Source organism: Natator depressus, chromosome 6, assembly GCF_965152275.1.
Source record: "Natator depressus isolate rNatDep1 chromosome 6, rNatDep2.hap1, whole genome shotgun sequence".
NCBI lineage: Eukaryota > Metazoa > Chordata > Testudines > Cheloniidae > Natator > Natator depressus.
Genome location: NC_134239.1, coordinates 79,333,528 through 79,359,866, shown reverse-complemented (window position 1 = coordinate 79,359,866; position 26,339 = coordinate 79,333,528). Strand labels below are relative to the sequence as shown.

Here is a 26,339-nt window from a genome sequence, read left to right as displayed (position 1 = left end):
GACTACAGTGGAACTACTCATGTGCTTAAAATTATGCACGTAGTTAAGTACCTGGCTTGATGAGAGCCAGTATTTAAAAGTTTGAATAACTTTTTTCAAAAGCACCTAAATCATTTAACAACATTAAGTCCTATTGAAAGTCAAGCCTAAATCACTTTGGCACTCTGGAAATTTTACACTAGTTCCAATGGAATTAACTGTAGCAGTAAAATGAGTTAAAAAAAATCTGAATTTCTAGTGAAAACTGTCTTTTGTTAAAGGGTTATAACTTGTCTTTAAAATTCTCTTCAGCTCAAAGGCTTTCATACAGTTTTACTATCCAGGAATAATTCCCGAGGAATAAAAATTACATTTTATTTAAAATATTTTTTTAAAAAAATATGTATAAAAATAAAATAAAGTAATTTCAGGTTCTTTACTTTGGACTGTTTCTTCCTCGTGGTTTATTAGAGTTCAAACCAAAATTATGTTAGTTTAAAAACCAGCTAATACATAATACCTTTTTCTTCATCAATATGAAATTTTAATTTCATATGCAAATTGACTGTTTCATACTCAAACCAGAAGAACTTATAAATTTTGCTGGCACAACTGAGACATGATCAAAATGTATTCCTTAATTTTTTATAGTCTTTTAAAATTTTATTTAGTAAGCATTTTAACAGTACTTTCTGTTGTACATTATATTTTATCTTTTGTACTTCACATTCCACATAAAAAATATAGACACTACATATTCGCAGATTGCATTTGTTTTTGTGCACCAGCATCCAAATGCAATCAAAACTTACTCTTCGGGGAAAAAAAAGATTTCCTATGAATGTTGAGTCCTTTTTTATTTCCTCAGGAAAAAATGAAGAGTGAGCTGGTCTTTGCTTGCAGCAACACTTTTTCACTTCTACAGCAGCATATGTAAACTGCTAGTTTTCAGATTTGTTCTCTGTATTTTTTTTTTTTCGTATTTTTTTTAACAGGGATATTGATCACAAACATCAGTGAAGGACATATTTTAGTAACTGTTACTTCAAAAAGAATGTAACGTGTGACCCCTTCATTCATTCATTCTTCCATTATTTTAAATGACAAAACTATTGTCATCCTGCATATATGGCACTTTGTAAGTTTATAAGCAAAATAAAATATACAGTAGATTAAATATGATAGTTGGCATAAATAATTGACACAAATTTATAAATCATTATATATTAATGAATATTCGTGTGTGTAAATATGCGAGTATGCTGTGCTTATTCAGGAATTTTATCACTTTCTTTTAAGCAGTAGTTTTAAAATTAGAGTTGTGCTACAAAGATGTAACTTCAGACTATGCAAAATGAGTATCAAATATTGCGTGTATAAATGACTAAGCTTTTAACAGCAAAAAGGGAGTGGTTGCTACAACTAGAAATGATAAATAATCTGGCAGTTTACTTTAGACACTAATGGAACCTAAAAGCTTTTAAAATGACAAAAATCTCACCAACTTTGGTGATTCATAATAGGATCGTTTTTGTTACACAGGTTGGTCATATAGTTGACAGTTTTCTCCTTGTGTGACTCTCTCCTATAAATTATTGTACTGTGTTATCTGAGTGAAAAGCCATTATAGTTGCATGGAAGAATAAAACAACATTTCTTCTAAGGATTAAAAGCAATTTCCAACAGGAAATGTGTACTCTCCCTACACTCGCTCCTTTTTCTTTTTTTCTAGTAGTTTCAGTGGAAGTCCCATAATTTAATCCTCAAAGAAAATGTACCACTATTGTGAACTATCTCAAAACTGTATTATGCTGTGTGAAATTTATTTTTACACAATTGTATTTCTTCATGGTACAGTGATTTCCATTTCCTCTATATTGGTTTATACGTACTAAAATGTAGTAAAGCTGGTCTGGTGTATAACGGGATTTGTATTGTATTAAATTATAGTTCCTAAAACAACACAGATTGCAGAATCCTCTTTAGACATTCAGTGCTAAATCTAATGAAATTTCTGTTTAGCTTTGACTGCTTCCCTTTCCACTGTTTTGACAGTAGTTATCCCTGTAAGTGCTCTCCATATCAGGCTCCAGTAGCTTGAATGTAACCTGATCTGTGTTTTGTATAAATGTGTTGTCTGCTGACCTAGAGAAGAACACTTGCATCGGCTACATTGATCAATCCACATCACTTCCCATCATTTAGTAGACAATTAATACTGCAGTGTAAAGACTCCCCAGAGCACTTGTTTAGAGCTGGATCGCTTTACAGAGGAACCACAAGAGCTGTGCACAAGTGGAGGAGCGGGGAGGGAAAGCTAACTAGAAAAAAGAGAAGCATAAGAAAACTACGTATACTGGCCAAATTAATTTGCATTTCACTTGTCAGGCTTCCATCCTGATAATTTTGAAATTGCATTGGTTTCTGCTTTAAATGCTTTTGGAAAAATTCCATTTTTGTAGATTGTGCCTCGGTTTAGTTTTTTAAAGGTGCTTTATGGAAAAGACAGCAAAATAATACTGGGGCACATCCATGTACGTAATTCCTGAAAAATATGCACTCCATTGTTACAGGCATATAGCTTGATGTTTGAAAAGTATTGCCATTTTATAATTAATCTTATGGGTTGTGAACCTGGCATCTTTCAAAAACACTGATTTTACATGTTTTAGTCTTTATTTTATTTTGTTAAGAAAATATTTCAGTAGAGGGGATATGGGTTGGTTGTTTTGATGTCTGTCTTTGTTGTAGGCCAAACACACGATTCTGAACTAAGGAGTTGGCTGAATTGTTTCTAAGAGTATTTGTAATTTTTAAGTTTGCACATGAATTCTGTTACAGAGTGGGGCTCTTAAAGCTTGTACTTGTAAACCTTTAGAGCTTTGCATTTCATCTTCAGAGATCATCATAAGAAATCAAATGAAAAGAATTTTCTAATGAAGGGTAAGATGATTGCTTGCCCATGCAGGGGAGAAAGGGAGTGTAAGTTGCCCCCTTCATGTCCCTTACAGGCTTCCAATGTTACTATGCAAGGTGGAGAACAGCCATCACACCTCCTCCCCCTTTCAAAGCAGGTAGATTGATAGGGGCAGGGAATGAGCGAATCAAGACTTGTAGGGGAAGTAAACTGCTACTGACATAGACCAGTAGCAAATTACTTCTCCCCAGTGCTCAGCACAACTACACATTGCCCATTGCTCAGGGCAGAATATACAATTATGATGTAGCCCACAGTGATTTCAGAGTATTTCAGAATTCACTGTAAACATGTTAGTGCTCGCTCGCTATATCACTCAATTTCATTCAACATTTATTTGGGGTGGAGTGGCTGGATTTTTCAACAAAGCGTTTTCAGGCTCTGAACTTTGTTTGTGATCCACACCAGTGATCCCTGACCTAGGAAGTGTTATTTACTCCTTTTTATTACACAAGAACTAATTAAAATTACTGGGCAGCAGGTTTAAAACAAACAAAAAGAAGTATTTCTTAACACAATGCACAGTCAACCTATGGAACTCTTTGCCAGGGGATGTTGTGAAGGCTAAGACTATAATAGAGTTCAAAAAAGAACTGGATAAGTTCATGGAGGATAGGTTCATCAATGGCTATTAGCCAGGATGGGCAGCGATGGTGTCCCTAGCCTTTGTCTGCTGGAAGCTGGGAATGAGCAACAGGGGATGGATCCACTTAATGATTACCTGTTCTGTTCATTCTCTCTGAAGCACCTGGCATTGGCCACTGTCAGAAGACAGGATACTGGGCTAGATGGACCTGTGGTCTGACCCCGTATGGCTGTCTTGTGTTCTTATGTAGGATGTGTTTTTATGAGACGTAGAAATATATTTTTCTAAGTGAGATGTCAATTGCTGTGATGCACCATTTTAGTCTATATTATTTTTGTCCTCTGTAATCTGAAAGTAAAATGTATCCTGATGTTGTGAGCAGGGATCTGTATTTGGGATTCCTCTAAGCTGTAGTGTCCTCTTGTTTTTAGGGGGCATGTTAGTCCCACCACAGCTAATGTTGCAATACAATTTCCTCTTAATGGGACTTTTCTAACTTTCGAGTCCTGTTCTGACTTAAAGCTGGTCAGGCAGGTCATCCACATGGAATTTTAAGTCAACAAAGATGAGGGTGATGCAAGGAAGAGGGAGAGCCTGGAATTGAATTTGAGGATGGGTGGGTGTGTGATAGATAAGTGCAACATAGCTGGAGATTGGAAAGAAGACATGGACAAAGAGCTGTTCATGGGAGGAGAAAGAGTGAGGAGGGATTGACAGGTGGGGTTGGAAGTGACAAAAGCTATAGAGGAGAAGCCCAATGCCTCTTTCACAGTCTCTGGAGGATGACTCAGGGTGAGTAATGGATCTAAGGGCTGTTTTGCTTAAGGCAAGAAGAACACAAAAGACTTATGTACAGAATCGGCTATGTGATTTATTTTAAAAAAACCTGTTACTCTGATGTACAGAATAAATATGTACATTGTCAGGCGGACACTGGACTTTCTGAGTATATCCTTCCTGGAATTCATAGCACTGTCTGATTTGATGAACAAGAGCACAAGTGAGCTGTAGCTCACAAAAGCTTATGCTCAAATACATTTGTTAGTCTCTAAGGTGCCACAAGTCCTCCTTTTCTTTTTGCGGATACAGATTAACATGGCTGCTACTCTGAAAAGAGCACAAGGGTCTTTCTGGAGTCTAGATCTCGAACGTGGGAAGTTCAACGTGAGCCCTCTAAGCCAGAAGAACTCAAACTGTGGTCTGTAGTGAGCTGGATAATTATATGGTGCTGGCTTTTATCGTTTCCAGCTGCTAAATCACATTAGAAGACAGATGAAACTACATTAACTATTTTCCTTATGTTGTTTTTGTGTATGTAGTAAGAAACTGTTGTAGTTGTTACAGGGATCTGGTATGTATGACATGAGTGGGATGGAAAGTGGACTGGATAGTGAAGAATGAGAGAGAAATTGGTCTTGAAAATAATCTCCATGTTAAGTTGCAGTCCACAGTCTGAAAAGGTTTAAAACTGCTGGGCTAAACCAATATATTTTCTATCCAGGTTACTGATCACAGAAGTATTTTAAATGTTGATCTTTAGTTTTGCACATGGTTATATTAATGCTTGTAATAGTTAAATTTTAATAGCATATTTTAGCATAACCCAACACCAGCCCTGAATGGCAAATACTGTGAATCCAGTTCAGTTTTCTCATTCTTGCTCTTCTTTTCCATCTGAACTGAGACATTATTTCTTTAATTTTTACTTACAATACTGTATGCACAGTTTTTTATTCACTTTAAAAGTAACTATAGTTATGTCTAAGCCATATCTGGGCAAGGACCTAGTCAATATTGGCTAGCGTGTACATAGATATACGAGCAATAAAAATAGAAGCTATGCAAAATCATTTTTAGATCATCTTGGACAATAATTACAATGTTACCGTTTGAAATTATCTTTCCATTTGTACACTTACTGTGGCAGGCGGGTAAGGGAATTTTTAAATGTTACACGGCTGCTACTCTGAAACCTCTCATAATAATTAGTTATCCGTTTTCAGTAATAAATCAAAACAGGGGTTTTTTTAGGTGTTGATGAGTCAATGAGCAAGTGCCTAAGATAAGAATTTATCTAAATAAGGGTCTTCTCTGTACAGGTACTACAGAGCGAGTGTGTTTGATCCAGGGAACAGTTGAAGCACTGAATGCGGTTCATGGCTTCATTGCTGAAAAGATTCGTGAAATGCCTCAAAATGTGGCCAAGACAGAACCAGTCAGCATTCTGCAGCCCCAGACCACTGTTAATCCAGACCGCATCAAACAAGTGAGTTTTTGGTTGGGAAAACAGAGGCACATCAGCTGCTTAGAGTTAACTTCTTTTATAAAGAGTCTTAAATGTTTAACATGTAAAGGTTTACATTAAATGTGTTTTAGGAGAATGTCAGTGGTTTTATTTTTCTCTACGAATTTTCTGATCTCCTTTTGCTTATAGTTCTGTTCTATATTCAGTTTTTCCTCATCAGTATTTATACATAATATCTTATAAATTCAAACACCATTATATGATATGTATCCTTCATATGCTTCTTTTCTTTATTGGTTCAGGGAACACATTTTTCTGTTTTATTTGAGGTTTAAAATATGGGCCTCTCTGTAAATCATTAAGATTTATTACAGTTCAGGAAAAATGGACCCAACAAATATCCTCACTCTTGTGTTGCAAAATAAATTATTTTTGAATTATTGTTTGGGTCATATTATGTACATTGAAAAGACCTACATCATAAAGCTGATGCTTGCAAATGTAAAGATTTTTTGTTGTAGGTATTTTCAACTATTTTAATCCATGCAATTTTTATCATCCTTGCATAAAGCTTGTATTGGCTTATCTTCAAGTATTACTACATTTTGTGTAACTGTAAGGTAGTCACATACAAGGTATAATGATCCAAGAGCCTTCTTTTATTGAGTCACATTTTCCAAGAACATTTGAAACTGAGAAAAACATATCCACTAACAAGGCTCAAACACAATGATTTAGGTAGCTTTAAATTTATAATTCGTTTGGTATGTTACTTCTGGAGGAGGAGAGAGGAAAATTAAATGAACAGGCATTCAGAGGGAAGTTTCTTCTATCTTGTACTATATATTCTTCTTATATTAAGAATATGATGCAGTCGTATACAGTAGTTCACGTTAGCTAAGTGTAATGACGTTATCTTTTTATTTATTCTGTGTACATTGTGTTTGTGTGTATGTGTGCACCCACATATACACATGCAGAGTGTGTGTATGATGGTGTGGTATATTATAAAAGCTTTATTAGCATGAGTTTGGGATGGCCGCATTACTCCAGAATGATGAAACCACTAGTTATTCCTGCAAGCCATTTCAAATGACTGCTGATAAATACCACAACTTCATTTATTCTGTATATGCTACATATTTTACATAAAAATATTTTGAAATGCTGTAGAGAGTTAACAAAAAAACATAAAGTACTGTTTTACATATAACTTCCCCTGTAAAGTCAGGTGTCTTAGTTACCAGGAGTGCAACTGAAAATAATAACTATAATAGACTTTTAAATAGCTTTTCTGCATATTTACACTTCTAAGTCCCATGATCTAACAAGGCTAGAAGCAATCAATATGATCATGAGATACTGGACCATAAACGTGGCAGTGGTACAGAATTAAATTCTGCCTCTCCTGCACCCCAGACGAGTGTAAGTTTTTTTTGGTTTTGCCTTTTTTCCCCACTGTTTTTTGTTTTATTTCTTATCTGTGGGAAAAGAAGGAAACACCTCTCTGGAGGTTGATTTGAAAATATGGCAGCTGTTTGAAGCAGCTCAGATGTTTGGAATGTTAAAAATAAGTCCATGGGAGATGGATTAGTAGGCAGAGTTGCAGATCAGGAAGTCAAACTCCTGATAAATACAATGTATAATGTATCTGGTCCTACAATTTCTGACATGATTCCACATTTTATAAATTTATAACATAAGGATAGTACCACCACATATGAAGTGTGTGTGGGTGGGTGTAAAATATGTGTGTACATAGATACATTTGTATATCTATGTATTACAGTTACAGAGTTAAATTATGATTTCCAACTTTTCTTTTATAGCAAATAACACCTTTGCATGATAAATCCCTAAACTACAAATATTGGCTCATAAATCTAAATTACTAATGTACATGTTATTCACCAAGGTGTGTGATCCTCACACATTTGTTCATAGATAAAATTTGGAATAAAGTAATCCATTCTCTGAAGTAGAAATATTTTTTATCTAAAGAATAGGTAAAACCCATGCTTAACAAATTTATAAAGGTTATGTAACATCTTATAACAGGCAAGTGTGAACTAGAACTCTGATGTCATTACAGAGTTTGGAAACAAATGGGCTACAACTTTATTGAACCAACCATAATAAGTCAAAACATAAACTATAAAAGCTTTGTGCAGATGAACCTTATGAATTATTCTTATTATAATTGATTTGTACAAACCTCTATATGCCTCCCATTCCCATAATATGTGGGTGCATTTTACATGGCTTATATGTAAAAATATTACAGGTTTAGGCCCTAAATATTCCAGGAAGCCTCCACGCCCCACTACAGTGTAACCTGCTTATACAGGGCAGTGATGAAGAAAAGTTTGTAGGCTTAATGCTTGGAATTGCAGAGTTGAGAGTTAGAAAAACACTTGAATAAAAAAACCACACAGCCAATATGGTTTTCTGAATGTAGCCTGTCTCCCCACCCTCAAGCCTCACTTATATAGGCTTGTTTTCTCAAGTTTTCAGACAAATTGCAGGTGGTGTGGTGGGTTCAGAGAGGAGGTCCCTTGAGCAGTTGGACTCTAAGCTGTTTAGAGCTTTGTGGATGGTATTGAATATCTTGAATTTCACCTGAAAAGTGACTGACCTCTTTTGTAGAGTCTGAAGATCGGTGTGATATGTTCTTGCCAGTCCACCTGGTTCAGAAGATGTACTGTTGCTTTCTGCACTTGCTGAGCCTTCCAAGCACCTTTCCCAGTTATTTCCAGGTAGCAAGTGTTGCTGTAGCTTATCCAGGAGGCACTAAAATTGCTGATGGCAGTTGTAGGTTCTGAATAAAGGAGGGAAGAATGAAGTCCTTTGGCCAGCCAAAGATGAAAAGCGGTATTTCAAGTTTCTCTTGTTATCTGGAAATCCAGGCCAAGTTGTTAAAAATATAGGACCCTAAAATTAATTCAGTACTTACAATGGCAGCTACTGAATATTCAACCCATTTGAAAAAGGGATCTTGTTTAGTGGCCTAATTGTGGGTGCCAAACTTTGGGCTTCTATTTTTGAAAATCTTTGCTCCAGAGTCTGTTACCAAAATGATTAAACCTGAATGCCTAAACACAGGCTCTTAAATACATATTTATGTTCCTAAATAAAACTGAAGTCAGTGGGAGATACTGGGGCTCGTCATCTTTGAAAAAAAGTCTACTTTTGTTTTGGTTCCTAAATACGGATTTAGGAGCCTGACTTTAGGCACCCAGGTTTGAAAATGTCAGCCTAAGTCCAGAAGTGCCATTCTGATAATATCTGGGCAGACTCCTTCAAGTCATGGAGTAATTGTAGACATTGCATATTGCTTAAAAAGATTCTCCCTGTCAATCAGCATCACTACCTTTATTATCCATATACATCTTCAGCCAACTGACTGTCATCCAGGTCCCCATATCTGCAGACAATGAGAATGTATGGAAATAATTCCATCTTGGTCAAACGAGAAATATAAATATAGAGCTAAGTGTTATCAGAGAATCATAGGGTTAGAAGGGACCTCAAACAGAGGCTCTGACTTCCCCAGTTCCCGGAGAGGCTCTGACTTCCCCAGGTCCCGGGGGGTGCTCGACCCCCGCTTCGCCCCAGGCCCTGCCCCCACTCCACCCCTTTTCCCAAGCCCTCACCTGCCCAGCTTCTTTCTGTCCCTGCCGCATTCCGGCCCCTTCTCCCACCTCTTCCTGCCCCCACTCCTCCCCCTCCACCACAGCACCTCCTGCACGCTGCTGAACAGCTGATCACAGCAGGCAGGAGCTCTGGGAGGGAGAGGGAGGAGCTGCTCCCCAGGGCTGCTGGTGGGTGCTGAGCACCCACAGAGTTGACATCTCTGTCTGCAAGGGTCATGTAGTCATGCCAAGATACAGGATTTGTTGTATCTAAACCGTCTAAGACAATCTGTATGCAGCACTGATGATTGCAGACAACCCCACCTCAAGACCTATCTATAGTGTCTCATAATCTCTGAACAAGAAGACAAAATTGGCCTTGTGTGACTTCACAGCTGAGATACCTTAAGGAGGAAGAAGAATCAACGATCTACCATCCTCTTGGATCTTCCTGTATGAATAGAACGACTTTAAAGCTGTGCTTCCAACCCTTGCCAGATCTAGCAGTATTTGAAAGCACATCTGATCCTTGTTCGTTGCTCTGAGAAGATCATTGACTGTTAAGGCTAATAGTATTTCTATGCCATATCTAGGTCTGAAACCTGACATTCTCAAAATTAGAAGATGCCAGATGCGGTTGGTGTTGGCCCCCACTACACTCATGATGATTTTTCTTTTAAAAGATTTACTCTTGTTGTTGTTACAGGATTAGGCACCTGGCGAAAGCTGGCAGGAACATTAGTGTCAAGAAATGGTTACTTAAGCAGACACATCACAAAATCTCATCCCATGTTTTTATATGCATCTTGAGTGTCTCCGTGCTCACTTAGGCAGCAGTGTAAACATAGCTTATGTTGGTATAACTTATGTCACTCACGGGTGTCAAAAACCAACCTTCTGAGTGACATAAATTACAGACACAAGCACTCATATGCACATGCTATGGTGACAGAAGAGCTTCTCCTGCTGACATAGCTTCTGCTGCTTGTGGAGCTGGTTTTATTATGCCGATGGGAGAGCTCTCTCCCATTGTCATGGAGAATCATCACCAGACACACTGCAGCAGCACAGCTGTATTGGTACAACTGCGCCACTGCAGCACGGTACGTATAGACATGGCCTTATTCTGTTTTATTGGAATATCCAAGGGGGACATGGGTGAGGAAGCGGGGCTAGATCTTACCATTTTCCTCCATTATTATAACAGGTTGCAGGGCAGGTGCAGGAGGGGAATGCTAACTCCTGCTTTTTTACTTTATTCTCTTCTCCCTCTCCTCCCCCCCCCCCCGCCCCAAACCCTGGAGAGGTTCCCGTGCTGCAAAGTGGCAGCTCCTATGGTTATGCTCCCAGCCCCTTGTTCTTCCCAAAGGGCTCATGAGATGCTCTTTTTCAGGTATCATACCAGAGCAGGACTTTCTCTTATTTTGTGACCAGGCCCTCATGGGGGACCATAAACCCTTCCCAAGAGCTTTTTATTTTTTATGCTATCCCCTTTGGATAACTACTAATCCTCATTTTTGCCATGTAAAGTGAAAGTCAAGGATAGGACAGCATTTTAAAATCTTTCATAAATGTCTGTCTGCGTATATTAACTTTTGTCTTCTTTCTCCCTTGCCTTGCACCCTGCATAGTTATTTACATTAGTCCAGATTGAGTGCAAAGTGGGTGGTGAAACACTGCCAGCTCAGAACAGAAGTGCTTTACACCCACTTTGTGTAGGTACAAAGGTACAATGCAGTGGGAAGTCAGATCTTCAAATTGTAATATCAACAGACTAACTTCTCTATGCTCTGGACTGTAATTAATTACCTAATCTTAATTATTGCTTAATAAAAACAAGCTTTTAAAAATCTATAGTTACGTATTTACACAACAGACCCTAACTTTTAAAGATACTTCATGATTATTATGTTGCCTCACTAGAGTCACACGTTAAGAGTTTGTAATAGATTAAAAAAATAATAAACTGCAAAGTGAGCAGTTGCAGGGGAGACCCATTCTGGCACTGTAGAAAGCATACTAAGCCAGTCTTTCAGGTCCTCCAGCACAGTGATGTGGTGGAATCTTGCACAGCAGCTTTGTCCCTTGGCTGGCTTTAGTGCTAAAGCTATTCTGCCCTTAATTTTCATCAGCAATGGAATTCAAAATGATAGTAAAAAAGTGCAAAAACAGACCTGTTGATTTAAGCAATTTAAAATTAAACCACAGAAAGTAGATTCACATTATTTTAATGATGCTTAAAAGTTAGGACTTTAAAAAAGGCTGAAACTCAGTTGGTCTTTAACCTTGTGTTATGCAAGGTCACCATTGGTTGGCAAGCCCTGCCATAGCCAACTACAAAGTGGTCAACTGCATGGAGTTTCAGCTTTAAATTTGAATGTCCTATTTCTTTGTGGTGTTGTCATAGCTTTACCATTGTTTAACTGTGGTATTTTATTATTTAATTTTCTGCCTTTTTTCCCCCTTCCTCCTTCATTAGAAAAACAAATAAAAACCCACCTAATATGGCACTAAGAGTTAAAGTACTGAACAGTTAACAGTTAAAGTATTCAGTAGAATACTTGTGATCTGGCAGGTAAATATTTAATCTTATTTTTTAAATAATATTTAGGACAAGAGTGTGCCAGTTAGGCACAGCTCAGCATTAAGTGAACTGTGGAGACGCCCCACCTCAGAAAGAAATCTCAGAAGGCCTCCCTGAACACAAAGGGAGTGCACCCACTGCTGTAGCCAGCCAACTCCTTGCTCAAGGGTGTGACGTATCAGTGTGTTACTCTGTCTTCCTCCTACCTACTTTAGGATGTTATGCACCTTGAGGGACAGGGGGAGAGAGAGAAGTCTCTCAGAACAACTGCAGTTCTGTGAGCCACCTAAGGATGAAAATGCTTCTTGTATTCTCCCTAAATGCTGCACACTCTTGTGTGTGTCAGGCAGAATCTGGCTGTTGGTCAGTAAACCTTTTTTACTTTTTAATTTTGGAATCACTCTGTTCTAGGAGCACAAAAATATCTATTACCTGTAAACATAAAATATAAGAAAGGCCATAAAATGTGTGAACAAAGACAAAAAAATCATTCTGGCTTGGACATTGTTAGTGAAGTTTTAGCTTGCTTCAAAATTTTGTAAGCTCTTAAAAATGGTGTAGAGGAGAAATTCTGACTGGCCTTTTACTATAGCCTTGCTAGAGGGCAGCCTATAATTACTGGCGAGCTTTGGTAATAATACGAATTTTTCAGTCTTGAAAACTGAGACTCCTTAATGTAAAATCATTTTATAATTTCTAATCACTTTATAATTCTCATTCCCAGAAGCCTAATAACTTCTAAATTCAAGTGCTTGCCTAATGCAAAATCCTCACTAAGTTTTTAAAATTATTCTACACTGTCTAGTAATTCAAAATTGAATCATTTCCAACTTTCATTAATAAGCAATTCTGTCTAAAAGTATATTTCACAGATTTCTTATAAGGCATTTCAAGACATATAGATGAAACATAGTTTCCATTAATGTGAAAGGAAATGATTTGTAAAGTAACCCAAAAAACAAAACCCACCAACTTGCCTCTTTCTTTCTGAAAATTCTTATTCACAGTTGTATTCATTAGGAAATAAATAGATGGTTCATACATATAATATTTATGTTATTTAAAGAGAATCGTATTGGTTTATTTTGGTGGTGATGAAAGAGGTTTTGTCTGTATGTCTAAAAAAGTGCTATCTGATTATATATTATGCACATGTGTGAAATCTTTATTAAACTGTGTTATCCAGTTTGTAAGTGACCTTTTCTCCCTAATGCACTTGAGGGATATGTGACCTGAAAAACAACTGGAGTTAAAGAGAGTTGAGCAGGGGAAAATGGCTAGAAAATATGCACAATGTACAAATTTAGAATCTAGTCCCAATCCCATGGATCTTAATGGTACAGAATCAGGCTCATTTTTTAATTGAAACATATTTGACAAAAATAGAGACTGCATGAGTTAAGAAATCTTGTTTCTGTGAGGACATGCATTAGTTTCTTGCATTATTTACTGTACTATTCAATGAAAAAGAAAATAGTGGTTATGCCAGCAACCACAGAAACAGCCCCTGCCTCAGACACAAAACACTTTGATTTGAAAAGCAATTTGCTATACATAATTTTGAATATTTTGTCAGTGGTGTGTGTGTGTGTTTATGAAAAATGTTTATGCCCATTTTGATGCTTGTTTATTAACAATTGTTTTTTATTCAACTGTTCTGACCTCTTTTCATTGTATCGTAAAGAAGTTTTTGAGAAAATAAAATAGTGGAGTGCTTCTATTATGGGGAATGTTCTGGTAGGTTCAGTAGACCGTTCGAATACACGAAATGTTAGCATTCCTTTTTTTCCACTGCCAAATTTTTTCTGCTTTCAGGAAGATGAATGTTGTTGTTAAATAAGAATTGTATATATTCCAGCTGTTTTGTGTAACCTGTGCTACTGGTAAATGGGGTATTTCCCTGTATTAAATTGTTCCTATTTCCACATAAATGCAATAGTTGTACTTGCTGAATTCTCTCCATGACAGCTGTTTTAAATCCTCTTTTTTCTTCTGATTAATTAGTTTTAGAATATAGAAAAACAAAACACACACAAATTAATGTTGATGACAACCATCAGATGCCAGAAATATTACAATTGAGGCTGATAGTGAAAAAGTCTAATCCTCATCTTGAATTCTGAAGTGTCTATAAAATGTATTTTGTTCTTTAAATAAGTTTTAGGCCGAGAACTTTAATATTCAGTTTAGTACAGGACACTTTTGGAATGATGAGTTATAGCTTTTTTACTCCCCACCTCCCCAACCCCATCCTGTTTATAGTGCTAAGGTAGATTTTTAACTAGACTGATGGAAATCAGTGCATTATGATCCACAACTTTGGATGAAATTTTGCCTTAAGTTACATTTATGAAACCTCATTAAACCAGAAGGGTTGCATTGGTGTAATTGACCACCATTAGCTCTGGTAAAATCCACAATTCCTTTTAAAAATAATTCTATCCCAAACAAAGATGTATGACAAACAAAGCCATATACTATAGAGAACGATGTGGGAGAATACTTAACAATTGATCTGTTTTTCTTTATAATATCTCCTGGTTTCTCCAGGTTTACATAATTTAGCAGAGGCCTATTATTTTTCAGGGAGCCCATGGCAGTATGTGCTGTGTTAGAAGCCTTTTGATAAAGCCCTAGCTGATGCTTGGGATAAATTCTTTTTGTTTATGGTGAGTTGAAGGTATGAAATAGGAGCCTGTTTGTTTATTAAAAATTCTGTTGCTTTTCTGATGGCTTTATTTACAAATATATTCTGAAAATGTAAAATAAAGAGCTCTACGTTGCTCTGCACATAGGCCTAAATATTCAACGCTGTATGCACAAAATGCCTGATGCATATCTTCAAGCCAGTATTCTCCCATTGCATATAACTTTCTGCATACATACAATCCCAACGTTCTCACATGCATTATGGGGTTTTGTTAGTGCTAAAGTACATACACCCTTTTAAAAATATGGGTTATACTTTTTAGGACTGTAAATAAATGCAAGTACCAAAAATTCTGAAAGTTTACAAGTTTTGTTTTATTTCAAAGTAGTTCTAGTTAATAGTTGTATGATGATTTTAGGCACTAGGGTTGCCAGTTTTGTTTGGACATGTTCCTGGAGGTTTCATCACATGACATAATCTTTAATTAAAAGTTAATCTTTAGTTCCTGGATACTCCAGGGCAATCCTGGAGGGTTGGCACCCATATTCTACAGTTTTTAAGTCCTTATTTCTCACAGTAATATTGATGTACATTCAGATTTTCTAAGATATTTGAACATTGTAGAGATGTTCAAGAAAGTCTGATTTGAATGGGTATTGTATATTATGTCTTGAAAACGGAAGTCTGACATTCTCACTACATTTATAATAAAAAAGTTACTGTATTAGGAACTAATGTGTTTGAGAGTTATGTATATAAACATGTACATTTTAAATAGAGCAGTGCTTTTTGATAACAGATGTGTTCAAGTATTAATGTTAAGTATATGTATATTTAGGAAAAAACATATCAATAAATATGACTTCTAATTCTTTTTTGTGTTAATTTTGAACGCAGGCTGGGGCTGCATTACTAACCTTTGCCCTTATTAAATTAATGATCTTTGAACACTAATGATAAATATATCATAGTAAATTGATGTGATGCCATTAGTTGCATGTTCATCCATCATAAGATTGATGTTTACATTTTTCACACATGGCTCTTGATTAAAAAAAATCAGTGAATATTTTAGCAGTTTCTTTTATTGTTAAAAATCTTGAATAGCTGCAATTTTAATTGTTTTGGATATGGATAAAAAAATTATGAAATTCAGTTTGTGGGATATAGTCAGCATACAGAGTGGGTGAATAATTTAATTCCAAAGTAAACATCACCACTTCTTCCCAGCACTAGCCTTGTTTGCTGATAGAAAGTTTTAGTGTGCTCATTGAACTTGCTGGAATTTGTATTTACTTCAGTCTTTTTATGTACCCCAAGAAGAGGAGCGGGAAAAGAAAATATTCATGTGGTCAGCATATCTTTTAGTATTTATGTGAGTTCACCATAGAATCATAGAATATCAGGGTTGGAAGGGACCTCAGGAGGTCATCTAGTCCAACCCCCTGCTCATCATCTTGATTTCAAGTCATGAATTTGTTTTTATACACATATGCATGCATATTTACATGCATTACTTATTTATTCAATTGACCTTAAATTCCATTAAGTTCCAATGAGTAGGAGAAAGATTTTAGTCTTAGGCTTTATTTTAATTTTATTTTTCTGGTTACATTACTTTTGTTTGTTTATTTTTTAACTGTTCAGTCTAAGGCTTGTAAAGGTTGATTTGCTCCTGAACTGCTTTGTTCCCAGACATTGCCATCTTCCCCAACTACCACCAAGTCCTCTCCATCTGATCCCATGACCACCTCCAGAGCCAATCAGGTACAGTATCATCCTATCATCTACACCATACTTTTCACGGGTGACAGCTTGCAAACTGGAGAAAAAGATATGGTGGGTTAAGGATTTATTGGTTCATTCACATATATACACCCATAATCATAGATATCTAACGCTGTTGCATAAAGAACACTTTTCAGAACTTGGAAAATTAAATGGAAAAATCATTCCTCTCTAAATATACTTTTAATTTTTAAATCTTTGATAACAGTAAAATAGACTCTAAAATAGTAATTTTATTTTTTTTTAATCTTACTATTTTAATGTGTATTTGCAGGGTGTGTATTTGTGTATCATGAGTGCAGTAATTGTCCATGTGTGTATGTTTATGTGTATGTATACATGCACACACATATGTAGTCTTTGGATCCCTTGTAAAATAGAATGGAACTATCCCTAAAACCATATTTAAATAAATGAATGTGATATTAGGAATGGTATATATTTAATTTTGTTTTTTAATTGTGACTTGTATGTAATGTGGAGGCATTAGTATTTAAACAGATTATGTAGTAAAAGAAATTAATTTGGAAGTAAAATTTAATGATGAAAAATAAAGTAAAATTAAGTCTATTTTAAAACATTTTTAATTACACATTCATTTGAGGTTTGATTACTTCTAATTTGGTTCTTATTTTTAAAAATGCAGATACTGTAATATTAGCAGTAAATTATTTTGTTATCAGACTGTTTTATTTTTCTTTGAACTGGGTAATATGTGCAGTTCATTATTCACATAATCATCATATTGTTTATATTGTTGCTTTACTCATTTATGTAAAGTTCCAAGTTACTTACTGACCTTCATACCATCCAGATTCAGTCATAGCAGTTGTTCAGTGGCTGGTTTTAAGATATATCTGTAAACTGTTAAGGCTAAAAGTACCCTGTATGTATTTTAATAATTGCATTCAATGTGTTAATTTTAACACACACTTTGTTTGTTTATGTCAGCTTCTCTTGAGATCTCGTGCAAATTTTATTCAAATCTCAAGAAGGGTTTTCTTGACAGCAAGCTATTTTTTCTCACGGATAATTAACATGCCTCTGAATGATTGGTGGTAGGATAACTTGTGATAACTACATTAGAACTTGTGTTCTGTGTAAATAACCAGGCTCAGCATATAGCAGTGCATTAAAATTATATATATAATATTTTGATCATTATAAGAGAATCTGTTGAAAGTGACATCTGGCACAAAAACATGATGAACTTTATTTTCGGGGAGAAATTTTACAGATAGAAGGAAGGAAGCTTTGGTCAGAGAACTATATGTGGTACTATCCCACGGGTTGATTTGAAACTCTTGTATATAGCCTCCTGCCTCTCCAACAGTGATTAATTGACTTCATCATCAATTAAAAAACAAAGATAAAAGGTTAGCAAAGAGCTAGTAAGACTTCTCTATGAACATCGTGTTCAGCATTTCTTCTTTCTGTATCTGAATGTTAGATTTACATGTACTTTAATTAAAAAGTATTTAACATATTGAGCAAACAACTAATTATTATGCAATTTTAATTGTCTCATTGCCTTTCTTTCTTTCTTTCTTTCTTTCTTTCTTTCTTTCTTTCTTTCTTTCTTTCTTTCTAAGAGTCTACCTGATGATTGTTGTAAGACCAAGCATTCATCGTTTGCAGGGCAAAAAAGGAGTGTTTATTTAACAGGAAACATGATTTTGTGCATGTTGATTGAATAGCATCAGAGATGTACCTGTTTTCAATCTGTTTATTGAAGTTTGAACTATCCAAGATTTAGCTTAGAGTATCAGTATATGAAAAATAAATTTGTGTTCACCTATTAAAAATGTTTTGCTGATCTTCTAGAAAGGTTGATCTATGTGGAAGAGTTTTCTAATAAAATCAGTACTATATTGAAACTGGAGGACAAATATCTATGCTTCTGTGTCCTGTCCACACTTCACATTACATTGTTAAATATATTTTATTCATAGACTGTTTTGCTGTTTTAGTTCTTATATAAATGATCAGAATCTCTTTTGGACAGTATTAAAAAAGGTGTAAACGAAGAAAGACATGAGAACCATAACTGATGCCTGGAGCTGTATTTATCATTAATTTTGAACATTCTTATTAGTTTATAATTATTTTATCCCCCACTATATTTCTTAGTGCTGTCTATCCATTTCAGCAGAAAGCATGTGGCACATGATAAGGTAATTAAGTTAAGGCTTTGCTGTTCATTCTGGTGATAGGTGACGTAGCTGGCAATTGTTTCTAGACTGTAGCGGTGATTAACATTCAGCACCAGTATATCGACAAGTATCTGCACTGCGGCTCTCACATGAAAATAGGTTCCAGCATGGTAATCTCAACCTGTCAGTAGTTGTGTAAGTAACCAACACAGGAGGACTGGAGAACAAAACAAATGTTTGTTTTGATACACTGCTGTAGTTGTGATGATTCTTAACTTTAAGTAACTGTACAGATATGTATATTCTCACAAAACATTGTGTAAAGATAACATTAAGCAGCTGTTTTAACTGGACAAAAGTCAGGAAATTCAGTCAGAGCTGAAACCGCATACACAATACATGCCATTGTGCCTGTATTGCAGCTCATATGAGATTTAAGATCACCCACTTTTCTTAGAGTTTTTGAAATAACAGAATATCAAACATTATACTCAAGATCAACAGGGTGACTTAAGCAGGACCTGAGCAAGGATTTATCCTGGGGAAAGATGAGCATGGGTTCTGCCTATGTCAGGGGAAGGCTAATTTAAACTGGGGCAGAGGGCTCCTTAGGTGTCGTACTGGGGGAGATTACCCAGAGATATGCAGTGGTGGAGCTCATCTCCTGGATGCTGTTTCCCTGCTCACTGTGTGGGAGCTGCCAGCAAACTTTTGCTTCCTGGAAGAGCTTGTGTTATGGGCAGTTTATACTTATGCACCCTATCCTCGTGCACACTTTCAGCCAGGAGAAGCCAAGAAACTGATTTTTGCCAGCAGATGCTAGGGTGACCAGATGGCAAGAATAAAATATTGGGACACATGGGAGAGGGAGGGCAGCCACAGGCTCACAGCCCCCACTGGAGCCATGGGGAAGGGGGGCGCCCAACCCGAGGAAGCTGCGTGTCAGGGGCGCACAGACCCTGCCAAGGCCCCTGCTGCAGGTTGGGGGCACACGGCCCCAGCTCTGTCCCCCATCAGGGGTTAGTGGTGCATGGCCTAGCCCCTGCCGCAAGCTGCGGGTCAGGGGCGCACGGCCCGGCCCCTACTGCAAGCCATAGGTCAGGAACGCACCGCCTCAGCTCCAGCCCCCGCCACATGCCATGGGTTGGGGACGCACGGCCCCAGCTCCCACCACAAGGGGGGGGTTTCAGAGCTGGGGCAGGGGGTTGGGGCGTGGGGAGGGAGTTTGGGGTCCTGACTCTGGAAGGGAGTTTGGTGTGGGAGGGGGTGTGGGCTCTGGGAGCACTTACCTCAGGCGGCTGCCCAGAAGTGATGACATCTCCCTCTGGGTCCTAGGCAGAGGCACGGCCAGGCAGCTGTGCATGCTGCCTCTCCCACAGGCACCACCCGCACAACTCCCATTGGCCGCAGTTCCTGGCCAATAGGAGCTGCAGAGCAGGCGGTCATGGCAGGGGCAGCACACACAGAGCCCACCTGGCCATCCCTGCACCTAGCACCAAGAGGGAGATGCGCGGAACCAGCTCCACACCAACTGGACATTTGGCAACTTATAATATTGGAACAAATGGTGTCCTGATTGTACATAGGTCAGGACGCAGGACAAAGAGTTAAATATCGGGCCAGTCCCGATTTTATTGGGACATCTGGACACTGTAGCAAACGCCAATAGAACCCTTGCAACAAATCTGGTCTGTTTTATTTCCACCTTTGAATATTTTGGTTTTTGTCAATTTAAGTTAGATCATTACCACCTTTTTACATAATAATCTTTCTAACAGTTGTAATTCTTTTATGTAAACCTACAATTATGAATTATTGCTATTTTTCTATTTAGCTTACAGTAATGGTGATGTGTCAATCAGCAGTAAGCAGAGATTCTCTAAAATGGTTTTTGCACAATGGAACATGGCAAATCCTTCAGACACATTGTGGTATTAATTGAATTGCCATGGATACAGCAGAGGCCTAAAAAATGTAAGAGATGTTTGTTGCAAGAAGCTATACATCTGCAATTGCTATTGTTAAAATGCATTGCTTATATTTTCGTATCAGAGTGCCCATGGGCATTTATCCACATTAAAAACTAATGAACTGCAAAATTTCAGTTGGAAAAATAAAAAGCCAAAGATGTTAAAATTTGTGGTACTCAAAAAGTGTTTGAAACTTGCCTCTTCTGAATGTCTATCATGTTAAAAGGCATCAGCCAATTTTCCTATTTTTATTTATATTACTTTTAGGCTGAGAATTTAAATTTTGCCCCAGTGTGAATTTTGTCAGCCATGTTTATAGTGGAAATGTTGACAGATACTGAAGGACAGCAGTAAAATTGCACTGCTATCATAAATGTTCCTGAAATTGGAGGAATATAGCTTTACTTTTATTTATCAAAAGAAAGAAATCAATTTTACTTCTCTGCAGTATCCTTCAGGTGGGAGATTATTTTTCAGGATGATGAATAATGCCATAAACATCATATTAAAATGGTTGATTTGAGGGTTTTTGCACCCCCCAAGACCTGTAAAAAGATACGATTTTAATAGTTGTGCTAACAATTATTAAATAGCAGTAAAGTAACAAAAGTATTTCTCAAACATGTTATATGATATTTTGCTCTGTTTATGGGATTATTTCTAATTTATTTGACATGTTTTACAGATACACATTTATTTTAGGTTAAAAAAAAATAAATTCTGTACGTGTAGTCTGCTCTTTGGGGGGCAGTGTCTAGGTGTAGCACCCAATGAACAACAGCACAGGGAAGTAATTATGCATCAGAAATGTACATGCCTTCCCTAGTTCCTCTTGCGCTACATGCACAGCAATCTGCTTCCCTCACATACCAGTGACCCGAGTAGTACCATTAACTCTCACTGACCAGAAGAGCTGGTCCACTCTCCACCTCTCTCATGCCTCGTGCTCTGGGGAAGTAATGGGCTTGCAACACATGCTTACCCCTAGAGATCCAGACTCAAGGTTCAGGAATGCTACACGGGGGTTAAGTAGGGATGGTTTTACCCATCCTCATGGCCTAGCACGGGTGCATAGGCTGGGTCATGATTTGGCCCTTACTATTAAAAACTATTTTTATCAATCTAATAAATAGCCTTCCTGTTCTTTGTACCCAATTGTATTTTAAAACAGTGCACTGATTTTGTCACTGGTGATTTACAGTTATATCATCAGATCGTCTATTTTACTTCTGTTTTGTTAAAAATAAAATAGATTCATATGGGTTATGTAGAATGATATGAAGTCAGTGGGGTACCAGGTGGGTGCAAGGATGTGCCCATTCATTTCTCAGGGCCTAAGACTCTTCGGGGCCATTGGCTTAGTCTTCATGTGTGTTTGTACAGTGCCTAGCATAACGGAGCCCTGATCCTCCTTGGGGCATCTGATCTCCACAATGAATGTATTAAATAATAAATCTCAGTCCTGATCTCTCAGCCCTAGCCTAATCTCCCCAGAGACGTTACATAAAATGCCTTACATTTAAGTTTATTGGGAGTTTGTGAAGTTGAACGAAAGACTGAAGTGTTTAGTCATATAGTATTGGATGAGCGAAATTGAATTCTGACCTTCAGGAAGTAGGTAAGTGATTTGGTACAGAGTTGTGGGCAAAGAGAAATTGAAATCACCATCCTTCAGTAATGCTGCAAGAGACACTGGTCAGAACTAGTGTGGCATAGGGAATGGCAGATGACCTCAAGGTTAGGAATCAGTTATATCATAGCACCCACAAAATCAAACTGGCACATGTGAGTTGAAATAAGCTCGAATCCAGAAGTAGCTTTCCTTATGGTATGTATTACCACAAACTACTTTCTTATAGTTGAGAAATGAAAATAAAAGTATATTTGTACAAATGAAAACAGAATGTTCATAACACTGAGAGCCTAATATTTACTCTTACATTAGAAATACATCATTTGCAATCTGGAAATCCCATCACTTCTGAGGCTAATTTAGTGCTTCTGATTCTGAGACAATGGGGCTGATTTTCTTCTGTGACATAGCAGGGGGTGCCAGTTCCAGCTCCCTGATTCTCTGAGACAGCCCAATGCTGATGATGCATAGCACTATGTAGGCAGCTCTAAGATCTGTTACTGCAGTAGGGTAATTTAATGGACCTTATGTCAGTGGAGGATTTCTCTGTCATGCCCCTTGCCCATCCCTATATGCCCTTATGTGACCCTTTATGCCACCTGAATTGTGCAAGAAGAGAACCTGCCCCAAGGTACCATTACAAATCAATCCCACTGTCTGTGATTAGCAGGAGTTATGAAATAGGATAGTGCCCATATCATTGTAACCACACCAAGCACATTGTAATACATGGATAAGAACTCAGTTTTCATAATTTCCAAAGTAAGGCATGTTCTTATATTATATATATATATATATATTTAAAAATAACTGATCAGCTTGTAGATTAGCATATGTTATATTTGATATATGACCCTGTGTAATCAGTATGATGTCTGCAACACCGTTACACCCTTCTGGAATTGTGGGTTACTTGCCACTATCGTTTGAGTGCTAAGTAGAACAGACAGAGACAGTCTCATTAGTGCAACAGAGTTGTGTAGTAGTTACAGCACAGGACTGGTAGTTAGGGACTCCTGCTACATGGATTCTAATTCTGACTCCAATACTAACTACTTGTTTGGCATTGTGCAAGGCACTTAGCCTCTGTTTCCAAGTTTCCTAATTTGTGAACTGGATGTAAAAGTACCAGTTTACATAACCCATAGGAGATTAGGAGGTCAGGATTAATTATCTGATAGTTAATTTCTATAAACTATAAGTTTGGGGCATAATTATTGTTACAAAAGTTTCAGTATCAAAGATATGTCCCGGCCTGTCTTCCATGTAACCCGCTGTCGTCGTACCTAACTGTAGAGTGATTTGCAGTAATCCTGCTCTTATTAACTGACTGACAAACATATTAAATTGTACAAAGGTAATCTCTGAAGTACTCCCTTAACTCTTACCAGTGAGTGAGGCTGTCTCAAACACCCTGAATATGTGTCTTCTCTGGGGGGGGACAAATGGGGAGAAATCTCTGATTTGGTCTTCTGTTATCATTATGATAATGGTACTGAGTTCTGTTTCCAACTGTGACACAGACTTTTTGTCTGACTATGGGTAAGGCATTTGACCTCCCTGTTCCTCAGCTCCTCATCTTTAAAAGAGAAGTTAATTGTTAACTATCTGTCTCTAAAATATTTTGATCCTCTGATAGGTCATTAGAAGTGCCAAGCTATTATTATTAGGATTCAGAGTAGCAGCCATGTTAGTCTGTATCTGCAAAAAGAAAAGGAGGACTTGTGGTATCTTAGAGACTAAGAAATTTATTTGAGCATAAGCTTTCGTGAGCTACAGCTCACTTCATCGGATGCATTCAGTGGAAAATACAGTGGGGAGATTTATATACACAGAGAACATGAAACAATGGGTGTTACCATACACACTGTAACGAGAGTGATCAGGTCAGGTAAGCTATTACCAGCAGGAGAGCAGCGGGGAGAAAAAACCTTTTGTAGTGATAATCAAGGTGGGCCATTTCCAGCAGTTGACAAGAATGCCCGAGGAAAACTAAAACGATTTCCCCATGTTTATTTCCCCCCCCCCTGCTGTTCCTCAGACGTTCTTGTATCTAATCTATTGTATTTCTAATGTGCCTATCACCAGAGGATCAAGTACGGCAGGTTAAATAATGAAGAAAGAGAAAATCTATTTGTGGATGGATTACTCTAATTAATTTTGTTGTTATTCAGACCATGCGTTACTCACTCAGACAGGCACGAGTATATCTGGAAATATTTGTGAACCCTGGAAGTTTAACAAATTCATACCAGAAATTTGTAATTTGCTATTCATCATTCATTATTTTCCTGTTGAAAAGTTTGTCATTGAATCAGGGAGGAGAAACAATATCATATGACTAATCACACACTGAATTGTGAATAAAGAATAATGCAGAAGTTGTAGTCAATGGTTTGTGGAGCACTCGGGGTCTAAAGAGGATTTGTCCAAATCAGATATCAGAGATACCAGCTCAGGAATTATTCACAACCCACTCATCCCTTCCCCCGCCTTCCCCCCAAAAGCCTAAATTTATAAAATATTTGGTTTGAAAAATCCTTTTTCACCATTTTAGTATCTAGGCATTTCATGATAGCCTGCCTGAAGGGTGCAGCTATCTGTCTGTTGGGCCATCCATCTGTGTTCTTATATCATAACTATTATTATGGTATCTGAGCACCTTACATATTTATTAAAGTGAGCACAAAAAGATATATTCCATTCCAAAGGGCCTGAGGTTCATGGCTGTTCTGATTATTTCTGGGAAAGAGTCTTATAGTGGTGGGCCAATTGTTGAAACAATTTGTTTTGTCTCCTGAACAGAAATTCAACCCATACAATCTCATAGAATGGGGTGGTCCCTCACTTAACATGAGCTAGACCTAAGGAGAGCTATGAAGATATAGATCAGAAACTTGAATTTGAACAGTTATTCAGGTTGATGTTCTCAGTTCTTTTCCTGACCCAAATTCAAAAACTGTCTTTCATCTATTTGCAGGACACAATCACAAGGAACATTAGACAGATCCTTTCTCTTCCCCTGTGTGTTAAAACATTGCTGTTCTAGTGGAGAGTTATACATTAAAGGGATTTTAAAGCCATAATTCTAACCTCCACTTACTCCAAGTAGGCCTACTTTGTACATACTGTATAGTGTTCCATAAACATGTGCTGGCCTCTGCCCCAGTTTTCAATCTGAAAATGAAATAATTGGTGAGGGTTTAACCTTCCAACATAATAGCTAGGTTTAACCTTCCAAATAAGAGCTTTTCTCTTTAGTGTATATTGTCTATGTTTACTGTAGAATATGAAAAGTGGATTTAATTTGGTGTTTGCATAAATTCCATGGTCCCTTTAGTTAGAATCTGAATATTCTTCAAAGAAGTATTGATATATAGGTCTTGCCATCAGTGCTGTCTGGTGGTGGTCCACTTTATTTGGGTAGCTTCCCTCATTAGCAGCCCAATTAGGCATGCCATTCCTTCCAGGAATCTAAACCTAGTCTTTCACTCCTTCTAGTCCCCTCATAGGCCACTGAGCTCCCCGTCCCTATCTCTCCCCCGTCTTTCCTCTCTTAAAATGCTATTTTTGTGGTCAGTCTCTGAGAAAGGATTTGGTAAGCAGAAAGCTCTGTCTTTTTGATCTTCAACCTTCGAAAGCCCTCTCTATACTAAAAGTTTTAACTGAGTTTATAACCCATTAGTTCTGTGGTTGCCTCTAAAAATATGATTTGTGTCCCTACTTACCGATGGTTAATACCAGTATTCGATTAATAACTGGCAGCTAATGGGTTTGCTCTTGTCAGCTGCCTAACTCGACAGATAACTGTTATCTTGTAACTGGTTTGTAACACTGAAGTTTTCTTTGTTGATGGTAACTCTTAGCTGTGCTGGGTCACGTAATTTAGCCAGTCCTCTTGCTTCCCAGCTCTCCCTGCAGTAGGTTTACATAGCTCCAGCTGCTGATAATAGCAGTCCTTTCATCCTGGAGCTATATCCTTGACTAAGACACTGTTGAATGACTAACCAAATTTTCCCAGAATGCAGTGACACAGCCGTGGGTAAGTATCATGATAAGCTCAGATGCACAGACCTGTTTGACACATTGGTTAGACCAGTGTTGTAACTTGGGCAAATGAGAGTGCCTAAAATAGTTACAAA

The 26,339-nt window shown here is 37.4% G+C and overlaps 1 protein-coding gene across 6 annotated transcripts in view; it reads left to right on the top strand.

The window, feature by feature from the left end:
- The window catches only part of NOVA1 (NOVA alternative splicing regulator 1), a 229,519-nt gene that overhangs the window by 174,839 nt on the left and 28,341 nt on the right, over positions 1-26,339 (top strand). For 5 of the 6 annotated variants that reach the window (XM_074955785.1, XM_074955781.1, XM_074955782.1 and 2 more), the window contains 2 exons: positions 5,642-5,808; positions 16,349-16,420. In XM_074955785.1, the coding sequence (XP_074811886.1) occupies positions 5,728-5,808; positions 16,349-16,420 (153 nt within the window). In that variant the 5' untranslated portion in view covers positions 5,642-5,727. The remainder of the gene's footprint in view (positions 1-5,641; positions 5,809-16,348; positions 16,421-26,339) is intronic. The other variant, XM_074955780.1, reaches the window with a different exon arrangement.